Genomic DNA, 21414 nt, shown 5'->3' with positions numbered 1-21414 from the left:
TGCCCTTGCGCGAGCATTCTCCGGGAGCTTCCAGTTAAACTATCCATTATTTAACACCCCCACGCCGTTTTCCTTTTCGTATTTTTGCACGCGTGACCCGCCGAGCACCACGTAAGCGGTTTATCAAAATTTCGTTCTTTTTGGGGTTTTTTTTTCTCGTCCAAAACCCACTCCTGTGCCGGACAAAAATAATGCGTGATATAAACTTCGACTTAAACCCTCATTCTCTTCAAGATTCCTTCGTAGGCTCAACCTCTGCCTACCTAAATCCCTCTCATCTCCCACCGACGCCCCCCTCCACCTCTGCCTTTGACACTCCATCAACCAAGGCGTCCTGTCTAAGACTCCAGTCGACCTCTCAGTGGGAGTTCACTCCATCCCTCCGACTACCCCAGGAAGAATAACCCTCCCACTAGGCCATCTGCTCCGTCAACTCCTTGTTCCTTGCCAAGTCCAAGGTCAAAATCGTCTCCCTATCCTCCGCCCATTCGCTCTCCCTTTGGCTTGTTTTTTTGTTTTCACCCAGCAGTGTGAACGGGTTCGATTGGCGAACCCTCCGCATTTGGTGCGGTGTACATAGAACGGTGGCTAACCAGAGTTCGATTCCTGCCCACGGCCAATATCGGCGGCGAATATGTGAACCAGGGCCTCGGCGTTCCCTTGGTCGACTCAGCCTCAAATGAGTACTTGGTGCGGTGTGTAAACATCTGCACTGGGGAGACAAAGGTGGCCGGGCGTGGTGTAGGCCAACTGACCCCCCTCGTGTGCTGTCCCAGCCTTGACAGGTGCTCGCAAACAGCACTTGCCCCAAGAGCTTGTTAAAGGCCACACGTGGGATCTTTGTCTTTGTAGGCACTCCTACCTCTTCAAAATATACACCTTATCCACACCACCATTTCGCCATGACGATCAACACACCCCACTGTTTCGTGCAGCACCTTGATCGCATCCAGACACGCCGGGACGCCAGTTCAAGTTTTTGCCGCCGAAGACGCAGCCTCTCTTTGCGAACGTGTAATTCTCACGCCGCCTGCGCACATTTCCATTCGGCCCGTTGAATCGCTCCAGAGCACCGCTGGTGAACGAGACGAAAGCCCTCGAATTTGCTTCTCGAGGCGCCAGCAAAAGCGTTCAATTCCGCCGCGTTGTACGGCGGCCGTCGGCGACCGGTGCACGCGGTATTATTGTCCATCGCGCCCAAGTCGGGATAATGCGTGGACGATCTACAAGCGGCAACAAGGACAAACGCACGGCGGCCGAAAAGGTGGGGAGAGGATGGGGGAGAAAGGAAAAACACAACACGTCGCTAACATCTGGATTCAGTTTCTCTGGGCGAGGGATCGATTTCAGATATGCCGAGTGCGTTTCTGCGTCACGTGCATGGCGAAAAGCAGTCAGTCTCGGGGTTCACGCTGTTGTTTGAACCGCGGGGCTGGGAATTCCGAGTATTTGGGACAAATATTTCCAATGTGTCACACACTTCACAATGTCTTCATTATTAGCCGAAGCCTGGAGTGGCAACAGGCACAGACAAAGAACAGATGCTCTAAATTTCGATTTAAAGCTTTCGTGACTGCAGGGATTCATCTTCTTGGTTCTTTCAGTACTGCTTGCGTTGTGGCCGAAACTTCGTGAGAATTATTCTATTATGTTTTATTTTTTATTATTTTATTACTTGCCTTCTACGTGACTTTACTGAAAGAACCAAGAAAAAAAAACAGATGCTCTCTCGGGCATTATAGGCTGCTGAGGCCCAGCACCGACTGGTGAGGCCGCCAGCACCACACCCGGCCGCCTTTGTCTCCCCGGTACTGATGTTTGCACACCACACCAGGTACTCGGCAAACCAAAGGAAGGCATAGGACACGTTCAGACACCATTGCCAATGATGTTCTCGGTGAATGGGGATCGAAGTCACGGGGCAGCGATCGTAGTGCAGTGCACAAGCCCACTGCACGATCGCTTACCCGGACACACACACACACAACAGTCCACGTACTGCATAGTATTTAACAGACTGCTGGGGCGGGTGCGGTTAGCGAGCACCTATGAAGGCCGGCACGGCAAACGGTGAGGTGGTGTCACCAAACACGACGCCCGGCCACAATTTGTCTCCCCTGTGGCGATGTTTACGCACCGCACCAGAAACTCATTTAAGGCCGAGTCAACCTAGGGGAGGCCCAGGACGAGTGTAAATAGTCACCACTATTGTTGGTCGTGAGCGGGAATTGAACTCGGGACCGCATGGAGCGCAGGGAACGCTGAACGGTGCGGTAACCGTGGCACCGCCATGAAGATGAAGTTCCCCCGCGTAGCCTTAACAGACCGTTGGGGCAAGTGCTGTTAGCGAGCAGCACCTATGACGGCCGGCACAGTGGCACACGACGGGGGGGGGTGGTTGGCCACTCGTAATGCAAATAGACTAACGCAAAGGTTCTAGCCAAAAGCTTCCCCACTCCCCCCCCCTTGAGAAAATGTAAAAACAACAACAACAACAACAAAACAGTGCCCGCCGGTGTGAACCTACTCATTTTCAACGAGCCATGCCATTTCCTTTAATTTCCCTTTGACCCCCAGAACGTGGCCAGGTGTTGAGCACCACCGCAGGTGCTGCTGCAGGCTCCGCTGCTAATGAACGGCGGCGTGCGCTCAAGCGCATCCCCCTCACGGTGCCCGCGAGCGAACGAGCGAGCGAGTGCCCTTTTCCCGCGCCATTAATCCGGTTTGAAATACACACTCCGTTTATTTGTTTTGCGCCCATTACGAGATGAATTACACCTCCGTGTCTTGGGCGAATTAAATGTATATAGATATTTTTTGTTGTTGTTCAAGTAAAGGCGCGGGCCCTGCAATTGCTTGCTCGCGACACTGTTGGGCAGAGGTGGCATCCGCTGGAGGGAGCTCTCTGGAGCCCTCTGTAAGACAGCACAATATTTTGGCACCACTCTTCAAGGCTGGCCAGACCGTCTTGGCAAAGACGGGAGTACCCACACTTTACCTCACCATACGAAACCCACCGATCGACGAGCGGTGGTGTTTTCACGATTGAGTTTGGGGGGGGGGGGGGTGTGAGGTCACGTTAATGATCAAGCCATATATTTCGCGTTGCACACAAACGGAGAAATATACCTGGGCGACTGGACATCTGTGAAAAAAGGCCTTTCTATTCTTAGGTTTTTTCGGTAAAGTCACGTAGGTAAAACATCAAAATAATAAAATAAAAATGGGACGGTCCCACCTGATGACGGAGACTTGTGTTGCCTCCGAAACGTCGTGATCTTTATTTTATTTTTATTAATTTTGATGTTTTACCTACGTGACTTTACCGAAAAAACCTAAGAATATGAATCCTTGCAGTCACGAAAGCTTCAAATCTAGAATTAAGGCCTTTCTATCTCATCGGATTTACTCCAGTATAAATACATATTCTGATCCTGATAACCTGCTACGACAACTTAAACGAGCGTCAGGCAGGGATGGCTTCAATCCCCATTGGGGCTCTTCAGCCCTTGGTGAAATATCCACATTTCCTTGCCAGGTTACGGGCGTCCCCAGACAACAACCACGGGAGATACTTTTTGACAAGGGCAATGATAACCGCATCGATCCAGACCGGCGGTCAAGCTGCAACCCCGAGTTGAGTCTTCTGATTGTCGGTCACAAGCTCTGACCGCTCGGTCAGACTGACAGCCGAATTGATTGATTGGCTGCTTGATATGAGGAGCCATTCTCGAGCACGAAAAAGCGCACACAGGGAGAGAGACAGGGCTTTCCTTTCTGTGCCTATCGCCGCGTTTTGAATCATATATTTTGCTTGATCAAGTTCTGTAAAATTGAGCACAGCTTGCAAAATCAAGAGGACACGTGAATTATATATATTTATACAAGTCAATTTATATATCATCATAATTACGTCAAACACATCCGTTCATTCAAACGCAATAACAATGCCGTTGCAAAAGTGGGAGACCAGATTTGGCCGCCAACCGGACGAAACAGAGTCATGGGGCCAGGTACCGTACGATCGCTACCACCGGTCTTAACGGAAACCCAGTGATAGCATTGTCATCGTTTCCTCCAGCAGAATCCGGATATACAGGGTGTTTTAAATATATGGACCCAATTTCAAAGCAGTATATTTCACGATGGCAACACGTTACAATCACACAAAAAGTTACAAATGGTTTAATGAGTTATCTAGTTTTACTAACCATTTTATAAATGCTCTATGTGCCCTCCACCTGCTGTACGGACAACATCGAGACGATAGTTGAATTCGTCCCAAACGCCTCTCAAAGTGTCTTCTTCCACTGTAGTCACAGCTGCTGTGATTCTATTTTTGAGGTCATCCAGATTAGTTGCTAATGGTGGCACAAAAACACGGTCTTTGACGTATCCCCACAAGAAAAAGTCGCAGGGTGCGATGATGTCTGGCGATCTTGGGGGCCAAGAGTGTAGCGCCAAGTCTTGGGGTCCTGTGCGACTTATCCAACGTTGAGGCAGCGCGTCTTGCGAATGACTGAGGCTAGGGGCTGTTTGTGCGCTGGGAGAGGCATCTAGCGGTAATCATTTGAAACTCTATGCCCCGCCCTTTCAAGTGGTAAGAGTTTCATTCATGGGCGGTTCGAGGTTGCAAAGATATAGCGATTTCAAATCGGGTCCATGTTTTTAAAACGCCCTGTATTGTTTGGTCAGTGAAAGGTCTAGCAAAACTGAGCAGTGGTACACCGTGGATAAATTTCGGCATGCCACCAGAGCTGGAACAAATCAGTTGCTGCCACTCGAACACGAACGGCAAAAATCCTCCGCCCCATTCCCGCGCCCCTCCCCCCCCCGTGGTGTTGCAGTCAAAGTCAGACAAAAAGTGGCAGCAAATCAGCCGCGGCCCGACCCAATGAGTGCGGAGCTCGGAGTCACTCACCTCCAGTGCGAGCGCGCCTCCCTCCGTGCTTCTCCTCGTCCGTGGCCCCTCATCTCAGCCGCCCTCACTCCATCCGTGCCCTCTGTCGACGAGAGAGAGAGAGGTCTCCGTATACGATCGCTCGCATGAACCCACCCAGGGGGGGGACAGGACCGAGGTGAGAATTCCCCGATTGTGCCAGCCAATAGCCGCTGCGAGGATGACCGGAGTTCACGTGATGGTCTTTGTTACTTGATGAGGTCAGCAAGGTATTGTGGTTCATCTGTGGCAAGCACTCCGCGTGTGATGAGTGCGACCTTGTAATGTATTCGTTCGGCAACCGAATGTGCAGTTGCACTGGCTTAAAAATGCTTAGGCAACTCAAAACAGCTGATATCACACCAGATCTCAACTATTCCGATTCGCTACCATTGGCAGCCTTCCCTGTGCAATGTATAGATTTACATGGATACCTACAGACTCCCAGAGTTTACAGAATTTTGCTGCAATAAATTGCAACGCAATAAGCCACTGTCGTTGAGCTATCATTTGTGGCCAGGTCGCTTCTGAACAAGGTCTACATAGCTCAGTGGGTATTTCCTCGTAAAATAAAAAAAATGGTTTATAGCTTAATAGTTTATAGAGTGACTCGCACAGAGACCCACAAGACTGAAGCAGAGACCCAGAAGGGGAGATGATCAAATGTTTCAATCAAGTTTTTGGGGCGCTTCGATCAAAGGAAACTTCACATCACATCTCATGTCAACCATGCCGTGGTCTAGCCAAGAGGGGCCACCCCCAGTGGCAGCTGTCTCTGCGATGGCACACATTCAATATTTCACGACGCCTTCGATCACTACGTTCGCCACCTCGGCAAGTTGCCTCTGTCATAATAATGTCCTTGAAAGTAAACGCTCAATATAAGCACACCCTATGTAACCACGGTTCTCATATAAGCAACACGTGCTTGCATTACAGTGGTGGAGGGGAAGGCGAAGGGCAGCTTCTGATAAAAGCACACTAGTTTGGATATCAGCACGGCTGGACCTTGCTCTCAAGGGGGTGTGCTTATATCCAGCGTCTACTTTTATTCCTGGAGGATCTTGCATCGCTTGCAGGGGAGTGGGGGACAGGAATATTGGGAGAAAACCCACGCATATAGAGGCATAATACTCAAAGCTCCACACAGATGGATTCAAGAATCTATTCCTCGACCACCATCCTCTGGCCACCTCGCGGCTCACGGTTTACGATACGTGGTGTCCCCGCAGGCGGTGTATGCTCCAAGCCCCGGCCAGGCTGAAATCAGCTTAGCTTCCGTGATCTGACGAGATTGAGGGCATTCTGGGTGCACAGGTCATAGGCAGGCTCAGTTTATTTATACATATTAAATATTAACGAAGGCAGATGTTTGTTTATCCAGGGGAAAGGAAAAAAAATATCACTGGATGCCAAGGCTCAGTGCAGCACTCCCTGCTAGTGCTTCAGATTGGTTTTCCAATTCCTTAATGATTGTGTGTGGTGTGTGTGGTGTGTGTGGGGAGCGGTTGTGTAGTGGTTAGCGTGCTGCGCTACTAACCTGACGACCCAGTTTCGATTCCCGCTCATGGCCAACACCAGTTACGATTATCTGAGACGGTCCTGGGCCTCCCCTAAGCCGACTCAGCCTTAAATGAGTACCTGGTGTGGTGTGTAAACATCGCCACTGGGGAGACAAAGGCGGTCGGGTGTGGTGCTGGCCACCCACTCCCTCGTGTACCGTACAGGCCTTCATAGGTGCTCGCTAACAGCACTTGCCCCAACAGTCTGTTAAGGCTATATGGGGGATCTTTTTACTTTGGACAGCGGAAACGTAGTGGTTAGCGCACTGCACTATGCACCCAGGGACCCGAGTTCGATTCCCACTCACGGCCAACACCAGTGACGATTATCTGAATTTGTCCTGGGCCTACCCTAGGTCGACCCCTAGGTCGTGTTTTTTTCTGGAAGACATTGCTGTTTTTTCCAGGATTTTTATGTTGCGTGTAGTCACTTTAAGATGTTTCTTGTTCATGTTTTGTTGCGGTTGCACCCGAGTCAAGAGCCGCATGCTCACGGGCTTATACCGAAAAATGAAACTGAAAAAACTGAACTGACTCAGCCTCAAATGAATACCTGGCGCTATGTGTAAAAAAAAACATTGCCACTGGGGACAAAGGCGACCGGGCACGGCGCTGGCCACCCACCCCCTCGTGCGCTGTGCCACCCTTCACTAGGCGCTACTCGCTACCGACAGCACTTGCACCCAACAGTCTGTTCGCGCTGCGCGGGGGATCTTTGCGGGGAGTGCGTGGGAGTGTGTCTTCGTCTCCTTTGTCAAGAGAGGACTTAGGCGCGTGCTCAAACTCCACAGGTGCAGGCGTATGACGCGCTCATAACGAGGCCTTTCACAGCACAAGTGTGTATTTCTTCCTAGCGCGACAATATTATTTTAAAGTCACTGTGTCGCGTGGATAATCGAGATGATTGCAACACACTTCACACGAGTGGAGCATTTTGCACCAGGTGCTTTCATTTGGGATGATGCGATTTAAATTGCTTGCACAGGTGAAGGGTATGTCGCAACTTTCCGCTGCAAGGGTTTTTTGTTACTGAAAAATTAAGAGATGATAACTAAAACTGAAAAAAGGGATTGCATGTGAATGTTGTTTGAATAGATTCTTCTGTCATAAATGTTCTGAATTGTGTCCACGTTGCGATGCCAATTACCGTGCCACGGGACATTCAGATCTCTCGCACAGCAGAGCCAAAAGCCTTTTGTGCGTCATAGAGAACAGCCCACGGAAGTGGATGTCACAGAGCTACCTCCGAGATCCCTTCAAGCGACCCTGGTGCACACATTAGTGGGCGGCGCTTCCCCACCCGCTCCGCATATGAGAGGGATGTTCGCCAAATGACGGTCAAACTGACATTTGTGTCGTCCAGTAATTGGTGACCGGGCTAATATAATCAACTTGACGCTCTGTCCTCTAAGCCTCCTTGGCTACCTCTAACAGTATTTCTCTTCAAGGGAGACCTCGGATACAGAGCAAAATCCCCTATATGGCAATTAACAGACTGAAGGGGCAAGTGCAGATAGCGAGCACCTATGAAGGTCAGCACGGCACATTAGAAGGTGGGTGGCCAAACCCACATTTATCCACCTTTGTCTCCCCAGTGCTGATGTTTACACACACTGCACCGGATACTCATTTAAAGCTGCGTTGACCTAGGGGAGGCCCAGGACGACTGTTATTGGTCGTAAGCGGGAATCGAACTCGGGTCAGCGGGCGTCGTAACGCAGTGCGCTAACCGCGATAATTGGAACAATAATTAAACCTTCAACAATTAACAACAGTGTAAGCATCTTAATTATAACTGACATGAATGAGACGCACGGTATATGCTAAGGTATGGCATACAGTTCGAAAGCACTTCACATTCATCATGACCAAGCAAATGAAACCAGTTGCCCTCGTAACGGCTCATCAGGAAGGACTAGATTCTCAACACAAGGGAGATGCAATGTTACAAAGATTATTCCAATCAAGCTTACAAATCATACACATAGCGCCTCCGTGACCGGCCGCCTTTGTGCTTTGCAAACGGCGCAGACGGCAAATTACTTTGGTCGGAAAAAAATTAATAAGAGAAACTTACAAAAAAAACGTTAAGGAATACATTTCGTGTGTAATGACGTATTGGAGTTATTCAGAGAACGCCACAAATGTTTTCTCTTAAGTCATTTCACGTATTTCTGCCACTGCGGTTCAACCTACTATTTCGAACAGCATCTGCACATGATGTCAACATGAGAAGCAGGATGGCTCCGTTTACAGTTTGCCTCGGCAGACATCTACAAACAGCAGCATCATCCTAAACAAATAACAAAGACAAAGATCCCCCACGCAGCCTTCAGCAGACTTTTGGGGCGAGTGCTGTTAGCGAGTACCTATTAAGGCCGACGGGGCACACGAGGGAGGGTGCGGCTGGCCAGCACCACGCCAAGCCTCCTCTTTCTCCCCACTGCAGTTGTTGACGCAACGTACCAGGGACTCATTTAAGGCTGAGTCGACTTAGGCAAGGCCAATGACCACTACCGCTGCCCACGACACAACAACAACAACTAAGTGGCGGTGGCGTCACCACGGCGCTTGTGCCATGCTAGGTGCACTTTGAAAGCCGCGTGAGGTGTTAGGCCCGCTGGCAGGAGGTCACGGAACAGACCCAGGCGCCATGAGTTGACCGACTGAGGTGACACACAAAGCACACAAGGGCACAGCAGTGACGCGTGTCATTTCCCCCGTAGCGGCACGTCAGCCCACAGATCTCGTTTCATCCTTCAGATATCTGCCTGGCTGCGTAGCCATTTGTAAGCGGACACTTTCGCAAGGAACAGCCGTCGTAAACCACAGTGCTGGTAAACGAAAGGGGGTGAAAAATTGCAAACGCATCCGGCCCCGCCGCCATCCTCTCACTTCTCGATTCGTATTCCTGTCGGTGAGCTTCTTGTGTTCTCGAGCCCGCCGGCCACCTGTGTGACGGAGTTACAGGCCATCCTGGAGCTTCTACAGGTGTCCCACAGCCACTCGGAGGCTGTCATCCCCCTCCCCTTACCCCCCTCCAAAGCACGTGATGACGGTACATTGCCCTAAACGTCGCCTGGTATCTACATTCGTTGCGTACGAGGCCACGCAGTGTTATTAACGCGACGTGTCGAGTTTGCTTGTTGGTTCATTGTGCCTGTGCACCACTGCCAAGGCAGCAGCAGCAGCAGCATCACCACCAACAAGCAACGTTTCGTTCTTGATAGCGTTGACTTTGGCGAATGTGACACCTACGCAGCGTCGCCACGCCGTTAGCGAACCGTGCTCACAGCAAGAGCCGTTTAACACGAGAGGTAGCTGCAGGAACGCGTTTCACCTGTGACGATTTCATACCTCCACGCAGCGGTTGCGTTACGTCAGCGGCCCCCGCGAGTAACGACGACAAGCGCGTGCTGACAAATATCCCATCGTCGTCCATTTGTCCTTCCCGCACGGTGAATACCGTACACGCGTACCTGCGTGCGGACCACATTCTCATTTCGCCTTCGACCAGGTGACCACCCCCCGTACAAGTTAAAACGTGCACGTAGTTTTTTTTGTCATAAAAAAATTGGTATTGTCGGAAAAATCTGATCTCGTGAACACAGCTGATAGAACGAATGTGCCCCCCCCCCCTCCCGGGTCCGCAGGTGGTGACTTTTAAGGAGGTAACGCCTGTATTTTTATAAATCCATTCAAAGCGATCCAATTAATATAGAAAGGGCTGAGCTTCTGTAATGTTTTGGGATTTCATAGGTACTTAAAAAAAATCGTTAAGAAAAAATTCTCACCATTTGCCAACAACATCTCAGTCAGCTCAATTTGTTAGCAGGTAAAAAATAGCCGTGAATATTTTTTCAGAGAGTAAGCGTAACAACAAAGCAAGCGTTGTATTTTGGAGGTGATGGGTCCTATTTTTGAAGGGCCTTATTTTTTGGCCAATTTTTTTTTCAGCACAGGCACCCAAAAACGTTGGTTGTGTTCCCTATCACGTGCCGAAGCGTCTCAAGGAATGATCTCAACAAAATATTTGGTCCCGTCCACAGAGAAGGACCAACCTAGTTATCTCGCGACAGCTCCACGGGGAAACACTTTACAGGCGTAAAATTGCGTCTTCGCCCACGCTACGTCAAATACCTTTGATAGCTTTACATTGCCGCCGTCAACGACGTGTTCATCCGGGCGATGGTTAAAACAGAACCCGTAAGCGCTTGCTGGAAACGGAACTCTTTTTTTTCTTTCTCCCATCATGTGGAAATGATCGTTCGAGAGAAACAACGCTCAAGGGGGTGCGATTTTGAGACGGGAATTTATGCAAAAAAGGGATCCTTGCACACCCTACAGAATAATCAAAAGCACGAGTGCACATGCATTATCCATAAAAAAAAAATATCAACCAGCTGACATATTTCCCCAAAGTCTCCCGAATTAAAACAAAACCTCAAGGTTCCACTCCAAAGCACTGCCTGTACATACGTTTGCTGAAATTTTTTCGCACCGTACGTAGCCAACCGTGCCAATCGGAGGTGTGGGGGGCGAAGGACAAAGCGTATCATAGGTAAAGGTGCAGCCTTGCAATTGCTTATTCCAATTACTTGCTCACGGATATCCTGACGGAAGGGCCTCTGACTAGCGGTAGCTCTAAAGAACAGCTATAGATGGTGTTTTGGCCTACTCTTCCATGCTGGTCAGACATCTTGGAAGGGGTGAGAGTACCTCAACATGAGAGGTTTTGGGTGTATAAAAAATTAGGGAACCCGGAGGAAACTGACCATGTGTGCGAAGGAAGTGGCGCTCAGCACCACCACCTTTCAGCGCCAGACCTACGACACCTGGCAAGCCCCGGCGTGGTCTCCCATCCGAGAAATAACCAGGCTCAAACCCAGATGGCTTCCAAGATCTGACGAGTTCGGGCACATTAAGGGCGAATGTGTTGTCGTCGGCAAGACACGGTCCGTGTGCAATGAACACATCCGGTGAGGTTCATTAAGGGGTAAACATTTCTTGTCATCATGTAGGATATGGCCAGCAGGCAGCAGATGCTAAAGAAGCATAACTCTCATTATTGACGAGTAAAATAAACACACGCACGCACACAAAGACAAAGATTCCCCCATATAGCCTTAACAGACTGTTGGGTCAAGTGCTGTCAGCGAGCACCTATGAAGGCCGGCACGGCACACGAGGGGGTGGGTGGCCAGCACCCCGCCCGGCCACCTTTAACTCCCCAGTGGCGATGTTTACACACCGCACCAGGTACTCATTCGAGGCTTAATCGACCCAGGGGAGGCCCAGGACCGGTTCAGATAATTGTCACCGGTGTTGGCCATGAGCAGGAATCGAACTACGGTCGCCGGGATTGTAGCGCGGTGCGCTAACCACTACCCTACTGCTCCCTACGCACACATACAAACGCACACACGCGCACGCATACGCACACACGCGCACGCACGCAGCGCACTGAACACCACCGCGGCATCACAGCAGCGGCTTTTTTTATTATTTATAAATGTTTCTCCGTTGTTCTCTCCCTTTTTTGTTGTTGTTGTTGTTCACGTTTCAGGCCCCGAAGGAAGCCGGACCTCGTTAGAGAAGGAGCCGCTAAAACAAATCAATGTCGACATGGTTTTTTTTTCTTCTTATGCTCTCCCCTTGACGTCAACCGACGGCTGGAGAGCAAAGAGGAAACCCAACCGAGCCAGATGAGAAAACTCAAAAAGGCCAACGCCGCGGACAGACGAACAGAGACGCCTCGAGAGAGACCGTACCTCACCGGAAAGCCGAGCGACGAACTTTCCCAAACTTTAGAATCGTTTTTGTTTTCCTCTTTCGAAGCCCTTAACGGTACCCGCCGCGGGGCTCGCGAAGAAAATTTGCGGTGGCTTGACCGTGCGAGGCCCCGGGACGCGGCAGCTGCCCTGGCCAAAAAAGCCCAGCCCACGCGACGAGCAAGCGGAATGTGTTACGTGAAACGCTTCCTTTTTTAAACGCGGCTTGGAAAGAGGCGAGAGGAGTCGGTGGGTGGGGGGGAGTGGGGAAAATAAAAAAAATTTAACCGGGCAGTGCCGCGAGTTACGTTGCCACTAAAAATATTTGCGTCCCTTACGTACCGCCCCGTGGCATGACCGACTGGCCACGTGGAAAGCAAAACTCTACAAGTAAAATAGAAACGTTGCCGGACATTTAAGAAGAAAAAAAAATTGGGCACGGCAAGCCGGCTGACATTCAACAAGCGTCACACTTGGGCGACGGCGATTTGGATTCGTTCGGATTTATTGCGAGCGGCGTCTAAACGCAACCGGATCTCAACACGCGGCAAAACACACATTTGGGGCGTGCGCTGTGTGGAAACAGGAGGCGTGTGTGTATAGACAAACAAAGACAAAGATCCCTCGTATAGCCTTGACAGACTGTTGGGGCAAGTGCTGTTAGCGAGCACCTATGAAGGCGGGAACAGTACACAAGGGGGCCAGCATCATGCCCTACCGCCTTTATCTCCCTAATAGCAATGTTTATACAACTCACCAGGTACTCATTTGAGGCTGAGTAGACCTAGGGGAGGCCCGGGACCGGTTCAGATAATCGTCACTGGTCTTGGCCATGAGCGAGAATCGAATTCGGGTCGCCGGGTTTGTAGCGCAGCGCGCTAACCAGTACACTACAGCTCCCCACAAACATCATGCAAGCGCGCACGCACGCTTACATATAATTGACATGTATTTATATAATACAGACAGTCATAGGCAAGTGGAGAAGGGGAAGATCTTGGGCCTGGACTTGAAACAGAGGCAGGAAGTCCATGACACAGATGGCCGGATGGAGGGAGCTCCAGACCCACAGAGGGGGCAGAGGATAAACAATGAACTCATTGCACACAGCAAATTGCTCGCCACTAACGCACCACAACAACCTCGCCGATCTCGTCTAGGAGCATCAACCATCATCGCGCAAACTCCGGTCATCCTCGCAGCAGAAGCGGCTTTTGGCTCAGCCGTCGAACAAAGACGGTCGCCGCATCGCGAGTTTTCAGATGCGCTTCTGCGGCCGTCTGGAACGCTCTTCCTTCCGACCTTAGGAAACCACTGGAGCTATGCACTTTTAAATCATATAGATTGAAAATGCATTTATTTGGAACCGATTTTTGTGTTCAGTTTGTTGTCCTTCCTCTGCACCTCCGAGTAGCACGGTTGGCTACGTACGGTGCGAAAGAAGTTCAACGTACACACTTACAAAGGTTTACTCCGGCCTTGAAAAGAAGTCCTTCGTTGCCGGAGTATGGAGTCCACGAAGGAGAGGTCGAGTGTAAAAGTGAGATTAGAGGGGAGAGGCGGTAGGCAGGTCTTCAAGGTAGGTAGAGGAGATAGGTCGGCAGGTCTTCATCTTCGCTGAAGAACAGCGAGGGTGAATCTTGTCGATAATCCATGATGGGACCGAGTAAAGAGGACCGGAGTATCGTGGTGGTGGTGGTACAGTCGCATTTACAGGTGTGGGCGAGAGGTCTAGCAGCAGCATTTTGGATCAGGGAAGTTGCCGAATAATTTTTTGTTTCACCAATCCACTTGTTTACCCAGGAAAGCATCAGGATGCCATGGTGGTGAGATGTTAACTCCCTCGCCTGGTATGCAGGTCGTGGTTTCGATCCCGACCCTGACGATGCATGTTCTCCCCGTGGTCGCGTGGATTTTTCTCCAGGTCCTTCGGTTTTTCCCTCCACATTTAGAATGATGCGTTTAGAGCATTCGGCTGATATAAATGTCCACGTGATAAGCCCCTTTGTTGGGCTATCATTCATGGCCCGGTCGCATCGGAAAAAGGGCTACGTAGCTCAGTGGGCCTTACCTTGTAAAATAAAAAAAAATAATGTTTCGTTGAGTTTTTCACTGGGTCTCTTGACTCTCTTTCAGGAGGGTCCTGCCAAATCTCGTAGTACGGGGGGGGGGGGGGGGGCGACGGTTGCGGTGTATAATCCCAATTCTTTCAAAATTGGCTCATTTGGACCATGACGCCGGTGCACAGTGACCTGCTCTCGCGAACGATGCCACGCGATCGTTAGTGGCCACTGCAAAACAGACAGCACGTGGCAGTTTTACATTCTTTCCTTCTTTATTCACATTTACGACGCATGGCAAGTTCCAACAGCAAAACCGCACTGTCCGGCGCTGTTCCAAGTCGTGTCGCGTCTTTACTTACAGAGCTCATTGTCGGGATGTCATTTGTATGGACTGAACGCTTCTGGCGCGTACGAGTACATATATTTTTTTACGGTAAACGCACCAGCGGCAACAACGATGGCGGGCGAATGCATTCAAACCGGTGGCAAACGGGCGACCGCCGGGCCACGTCAGACGCAGGAAGACACCGCTCCGCCCGGCTGCATGCACGTGCGTACGCATGTTGAACTTCTTTCCGCGCCAAGCGAAGCCAACCGCGCTAACCGAGAGACCGAGAGACTCTGCATCGGCGACAGTTCCAAGCCTCTGGGCCCATCCTCGGCCGTCGCGACGCGCGCATTTATTTCAGTGACGAATCGAAAGGGGAGGCCCACGGGCAGTTGAAGGGACGCGAGCGTGCGCGGCCCTCGGCGCGAACGGAGACGCAACGCGAACGCCGGTGACGCAGTTCAAGCCGCGGTCAGTTATTGCCGGCGGCAGCCCCGACAACTTGCGTTGAATACGGGCGCTGGCTTCTCCCCCCCCTCCGCTCGTTTACGAGGCGGACGCGAAGACGCAGAGAGCGAGAGAGCGACAGTCGGAACACCCTAAACGTGCAGTGTGCGTCGTGGGAATTAGACATCCAATCGAGCTTGAAAGTAACCCCACAAACACGAAACCGCCGCTGAATTACGCGACGATAATATTTTTTTACGAGCTTCTGTTTGCATTTTTTTTTCAGAGGTAGTTGGAGGGGTGGGAGAGTATTTATATTTTTCTCTCATTTGAATCTCACTGCCCCGACCCTCCCCCCCCCCCCATTTCTTTCCATCCACCCATTATTTCGTTGCATGCACAATGTTAGGACACATGTCACCCCGGCTCCCATCCTGCTCAATCGGGGGAAGGAAACGAGATTCGCCATTGATGTCGGCCACGAGCACAAGCGGACAACGGTGCGCTGGAGTGTGGTTGTATCGGGGTAGCTGAGTGGAGCAGTCCCCTTGCTCCACCAGAGTGCACGTGATTGTATTGAGGTAGCTGAGTGGAGCAGTCCACTCGCTCCACCAGAGTGCACGTGGTTGTATTGAGGTAGCTGAGTGGAGCAGTCCCCTTGCTCCACCAGAGTGCACGTGGTTGTATTGAGGTAGCTGAGTGGAGCAGTCCACTTGCTCCACCAGAGTGCACGTGGTTGTATTGGGGTAGCTGAGTGGAGCAGTCCCCTTGCTCCACCAGAGTGCACGTGGTTGTATTGAGGTAGCTGAGCGGAGCAGTCCCCTTGCTCCACCAGAGTGCACGTGGTTGTATTCTGGTAGCTGAGTGGAGCAGTCCACTCGCTCCACCAGAGTGCACGTGGTTGTATTGAGGTAGCTGAGTGGAGCAGTCCCCTTGCTCCACCAGAGTGCACGTGGTTGTATTGAGGTAGCTGAGTGGAGCAGTCCCCTTGCTCCACCAGAGTGCACGTGGTTGTATTGAGGTAGCTGAGTGGCGCAGTCAGCTTGCTCCACAAGAGTACGCAGGTTGTATTGGGGTAGCTGAGTGGAGCAGTGCGCTTGCTCCACCAGAGTGCACGTGGTTGTATTGAGGTAGCTGAGTGGAGCAGTCCACTCGCTCCACCAGAGTGCACGTGGTTGTATTGAGGTAGCTGAGTGGAGCAGTCAGCTTGCTCCACCAGAGTGCACGTGGTTGTATTGAGGTAGCTGAGTGGAGCTGTCCGCTTGCTCCACCAGAGTGCACGTGGTTGTGTTGAGGTAGCTGAGTGGAGCAGTCCGCTTGCTCCACCAGAGTGAACGTGGTTGTATTGGGGTAGCTGAGTGGAGCAGTCCGCTAGTTCCACCAGAGTACGCGTGGTTGTATTGGGGCAGTCATCAGTGATAGGTTCCGCATTCGCAGCCTGGCAAGTTATGAGTCCACTACGGTTTGCTCATCGGCAGGTCGCGCGCGGTGGGGAAAACTGTGGGCTCTCCCACCTCATCCACGACGTCCGGTCAGTGTGAAAGACGATGCCAAACACCCCCTCCGCCCTCTGAAGATCTCTCCTCTCGTGGTTCTGCCAGCAGTGAAGTGAATATGAAATTGCAGGACTGCACCTTGACGATACGCAGCTATACGCTCAGAATCATTTACAAGTTCCCGCCGTACACAAACGACCGCTCGCGCAGACAAATACACACAAAGCCGCACGCAGAATTGAAACGTACAATTTGATAGACAGCACCGACCGTCCTATTTTTATCCAAAAAAAATTGTTTTTATCGCAGCCTCGGCGCTGTAACCGAGGTCAGCGCCGGCAGCGAGGCCGCCGTTATCGCTTCCGCGGCGAATATCGGCGGGGAAGGGGGGACGCTTCACTGGTGCCAGCCGGCTTTTCACCAACGACTCACGCCAGGTCCCTCCCCCCCACCACCTCCCTCCCTGGCCGTCGGGTTCCGCTTTCCCCGCCCGTCCGCGCCGGGGATAAAGTTGGAACGCTGTCGTCATCGTCCGTCTGTACAGTGAACTTCTTTCGCACCGTACGTAGCCAACCGCGCCAATCGGAGGTGCGGGGAACTCGGAGGTGCGGCGTGGGGAGCCGAGTTCCCGACCTCGCCGCGCCCCGATAGGAATCGACGTAAGGCAGTCATCGGGTTGATCGTTGATGCGGGGATTCACTCCGGCCACTCGCTCGCTGGCGGTCAGCCGTCTCCGATCACTCTTCTATCGCCACTGCCGCGGTTATCACTTCTACGCGTTTGCATTCTTCGAGTTTATAAAGCCGCGCCAAGAGACCCCCGCACGCTTTGCGTCTCAGCAGACGGAGCTCTCGTACGATGCTCGCCCCCCCCTGCCACCCCCCCCGCCCCAAATGCCGTGAAATCTCTCCGCCATTGCTACCAACCGCCCGTTCCTTGACCCCCCTCATAACGTGACCCCCACGAGCCGGGACTTCTCACACCCGTGGCCGCTGCTCCCGTGAACGTCCACTCATCCATGCCGAGCGCTCCGTCTACCAGAATGACTCTTGCATCTCGTCTGCAGGGTGTTCAACCAACCACCACACCTGCGGGTCGCATCACCGTCTGGCCAGAATGGAAGAGTAGGCCAAGCACTCCGGGGCAGTGCTCGCAAGTGGAGGACCTTCTTGCCAGCAGTGGTGCGAGCAAGCGATTGAAGGGCTGCGCCGTCACCCTTCCACTAGCAACCAAAACGTCTTTGCGATATAAACGCGCGTGCCATCTGTTGCCAGTGTCAGTGATAACTCTTGAATGTTACTCAAGTGTATCATTATCTTTAGAGAGGAGCGGCAATCTGCAAACACAACGAGCGATCTGCCCGTTCCACGTCAAAGCACCGATCCAGGACCACTGAGATCCTGCGTTTCAATCCAGGGCTCGGCTGCCCGAGACGAAACGGTGCACGGTAGTGCAGTGGTGTGTAAACATCGCAACTCAGGAGACAAAGGCAGGCCCGGGTGTGGTGCTGGCCACCCACCCCCTCGTGTGCCGTGTCAGCCTTCATCGGTGCTCGCTTACAGCAATTGCTCCTACGGTCGCTTAAGGCTATATGGTTGAATTTTGTCTTTGTAGTGGTTTCGTGCATTGCCAATCACTTGGGTTCAATTCCTGGCCATGGCGAACATCAGTGGTAAGTGATATCCTAATGTGGTTCTGAGCCTTTCCGCGGTGCTGGCCACCCACCCCTTCGTGTAGCTTTCCGGCCTTAATTGGTGCTCGCTAACAGCTCTTATTACGAGTCCGTTAATGGCTTGCATGACGAGTAGAGCTCAGCGGTGGGGTGCAGGAGATCCCATGCCGCACCACAAACCTTGCGATCCGAGGTGAATTCCCAGGCGTGGCTAACACCAGTAAGCCTCAAATGAGTACCTGGTGCGATGTGTAACCATCGCCAATGGGGAGGCAAAGGCGGCCGGGCATGGTGATGGGCCCCCCACGTGTGTGCCGTGGCGGCCTTCGTAGAGATGCTCGCTAACAGCACTTGTCACAAAAGTATGTTACAGCTATACAGGGGATCTTTGTCTTTCCAGCATAAGGGCTCAGAGCATTACTGCACAGGTTCACATTACACAAACACAGCTGTTCGCGTGCGTAGCGGAGGTCCTTGTCGCAATTTAATTTGTCCAGTGTTGTTCAGAAGGTCAAAGGGTTAAACCTAAAGAATGGCAATTACTTTTACCCTGACTATCAGTGAAGGAAGCCACACACACATACCCACACATACTCACGCGCGCGCACACGCGCGCACACACACACACAACTCCAGAGCACAGTAACTGAACGAGCCTCAATTAAATAGGCCAAGCGCATCTCATTTTCAATCAATCTCTGGCAAACCGCTTGCTCACACTGAATTTTTTTTTATTTGCTTACGTCGATACGCTGTGAAATATTAATGTGGAATTCTTAAGTAATGACATTGCGCAGGGAATTAATACGGAGGCCCGCTTATGTATTTATGCCGCACGGCAAAAGCGAAGAAATGTATAATAATATGAATGCCAAAGCGAGGGGAGAACGAATGAAAGAAAAACGAACGGCAATCAGTGGGTGACACGATACGGCAGCTCCCTCATTAATCTTGAGCGCGTGCGTTTTTGACCTCATAACGCACACTTCACACGACAAAGGTCACCGTCGGCGCTCGCGTGGGGACTGGTGGCAGGGGCGCGGGCGTTTTCGGATGGAAAGTCGAGCAGACGTCGCCACGCGCTGGCAGAGAATCCCCCATTCCCCGCCTCCACCATCGGCCCCCTAAAACCCTCTTCATCAGCCTCGCCAATTCCTCCCCGAATATTAAACCTCAACGCCTCCGGCAAACTGACTTTCTGTGCCAAAAAATAAACTTAGAAATACAAACAATGTGTATGTATTTATAGAAAGATGACCGGCCGTGCATCGATTGTGCTAAAATGTAGCGCGGCAACGCAATGCAACTTGAAAACGCTTAATTAAAAAAATTAGAGCCCTGTATAACGATAATAGCGCAGCGTGCTAACCACTATGCCACCACCACTCCCCCCATCGCCTTGTGTAATTTTCACCATATTGGCATTACATATTTCCTTCTGTTGGAATCCGTCACTTCATTAACACATCCTTATTGAATACGGAAAATATATAACCTCTATGATATGCTTCTGAGAGTAGAGTACTTCCTAAAAACTTTATCTTCAAGCCACACACAGCTGTGTAGACATAATATACAAGGGTCCCTTTTAAATCATCCAGCAGGCCAGAAAAACAACGCACATCGATTGATCAATCAGCTGCAGAGACCAAGACCTGGCTTCCATAATTCCTTTATTTATTCTGGAAAGCTTCGGGAAGTCCCAACACAATTTTCAGGAGGGCCCTGCTTACGGTGTTTAGCCAATTTCTAATTTTGGTAAACTACACTCTTGGGAAAAATAAAAAGCAGAAAAAAAACACCCCCCAAAGAATGATAACGTGCCCGCGAAAAAAAACACGCTTGTTGCAGCACATGTCGTTTGGCATCACGTGCGACGTCTGGCTTCACGTAGCGCGGTGGTAACAACTCGGAGGGCCTGGCTTCGATCCCTTGACTGTGGCGCCTCTTTTGTGCGGAGTTTGTACGTTTTCTTGGTTCTTTCGGTAAAGTCACGTAGGAAGGGAAATAAGAAAATAATAAAAATAAAACATAATAAATAATTCTCACGAAGTTTCGGCCACAACGCAAGCAGCCGTCCTCAGGTGACAGCTGTCTCCCCGACAGACCTGTTCTTCACCTGAGGACGGCTGCTTGCATTGTGGCCGAAACGTCGTGAGAATTATTTTATTATGTTTTATTTTTATTATTTTCTTATTTCCCTTCCTACGTGACTTTACCGAAAGAACCAAGAAGATGAATCCCTGCAGTCACGAAAGCTTTAAATCGAAATTTAGTTTGTACGTTCTCCCACTGCTCTGCATGGGTTTCTCCTGGGTTCTCCAGTTTCCTCGCTTAGCTAAAAAGCACAACCCCCCCCCCCCCCAGCATAATTAGCATTGGGCCCAATATCCCAATGCTTGAAAAATTTTGGGAAAATCACTCGGAAAGTGGATGACAACAACGCGACGCCAAACCGCAACTTCAAAAAACTTGCAGCACCCTCCGAAAACAGGGGTCTTGAGTGAGTCTTTCCTGGCAGAACCAGCGAAACGATAAAAAGCGCTGGGAGCTTGTGTCAGAAAGCGGAATCAACCCACGTGGGGCACAATCGTTGACACATCGTGCCAGACAGCAGGGGAGGGGCGTCGGGAGAGCATACGCGGCACAACCGCAAAAAACCGGTGGCCACGTGTGTTACTTGCTGTACTGCCTCCCAAAGGTTTACTTTTTTTGACCCCGCAACCCAACTCACCGGCTTCCGCGGCTGCCGCCAGCAGGGAGGCTTCATCCGGAAAATCGAGTTCAAGCATGAGGTCATCATCATCGAGCTCGCAGGACGGCTCACGCCTCGAGGCATCCTGCAAATATCCACCCACAAACACACGCGCGCGCACACACACAAAACAAACAACACGGAAATTAGACTCCCAGAGTTTTATGCAATCCCAGGCGCAGGCTCACACGAAGGAAGGTAGAGACCGTGTCGATGAGCGAGCAAAGCGGTTTACGTTTTCGCCACTCCAGGCAGGTGGCGCAAACTCACGAGCACCGCCGATTAGCGCGGCTAAGTACGGTGCGAAAGAAGTTCAACACGCGCAAACGCACGTATGTTGAACCTCGATCGCGCCGCACGTAGCCGACCGCGCTAATCAGA

At 51.3% G+C, this 21414-nt stretch overlaps 1 protein-coding gene across 3 annotated transcripts in view; it reads right to left on the bottom strand.

The window, feature by feature from the left end:
* The window catches only part of LOC144946474 (uncharacterized), a 365431-nt gene that overhangs the window by 280044 nt on the left and 63973 nt on the right, over positions 1-21414 (bottom strand). For all 3 annotated transcript variants that reach the window (XM_078875372.1, XM_078875375.1, XM_078875373.1), the window contains exons 4-5: positions 21013-21118; positions 4922-5003 (exon numbers count right to left, since the gene is read on the bottom strand). In XM_078875372.1, the coding sequence (XP_078731498.1) occupies positions 4922-5003; positions 21013-21118 (188 nt within the window). The remainder of the gene's footprint in view (positions 1-4921; positions 5004-21012; positions 21119-21414) is intronic.

This window comes from Lampetra fluviatilis, chromosome 41, assembly GCF_964198595.1.
Source record: "Lampetra fluviatilis chromosome 41, kcLamFluv1.1, whole genome shotgun sequence".
NCBI lineage: Eukaryota > Metazoa > Chordata > Hyperoartia > Petromyzontiformes > Petromyzontidae > Lampetra > Lampetra fluviatilis.
The sequence above is the reverse complement of the archived record's forward strand: the minus strand, read 5'-3'. Positions and strand labels throughout refer to the sequence as shown.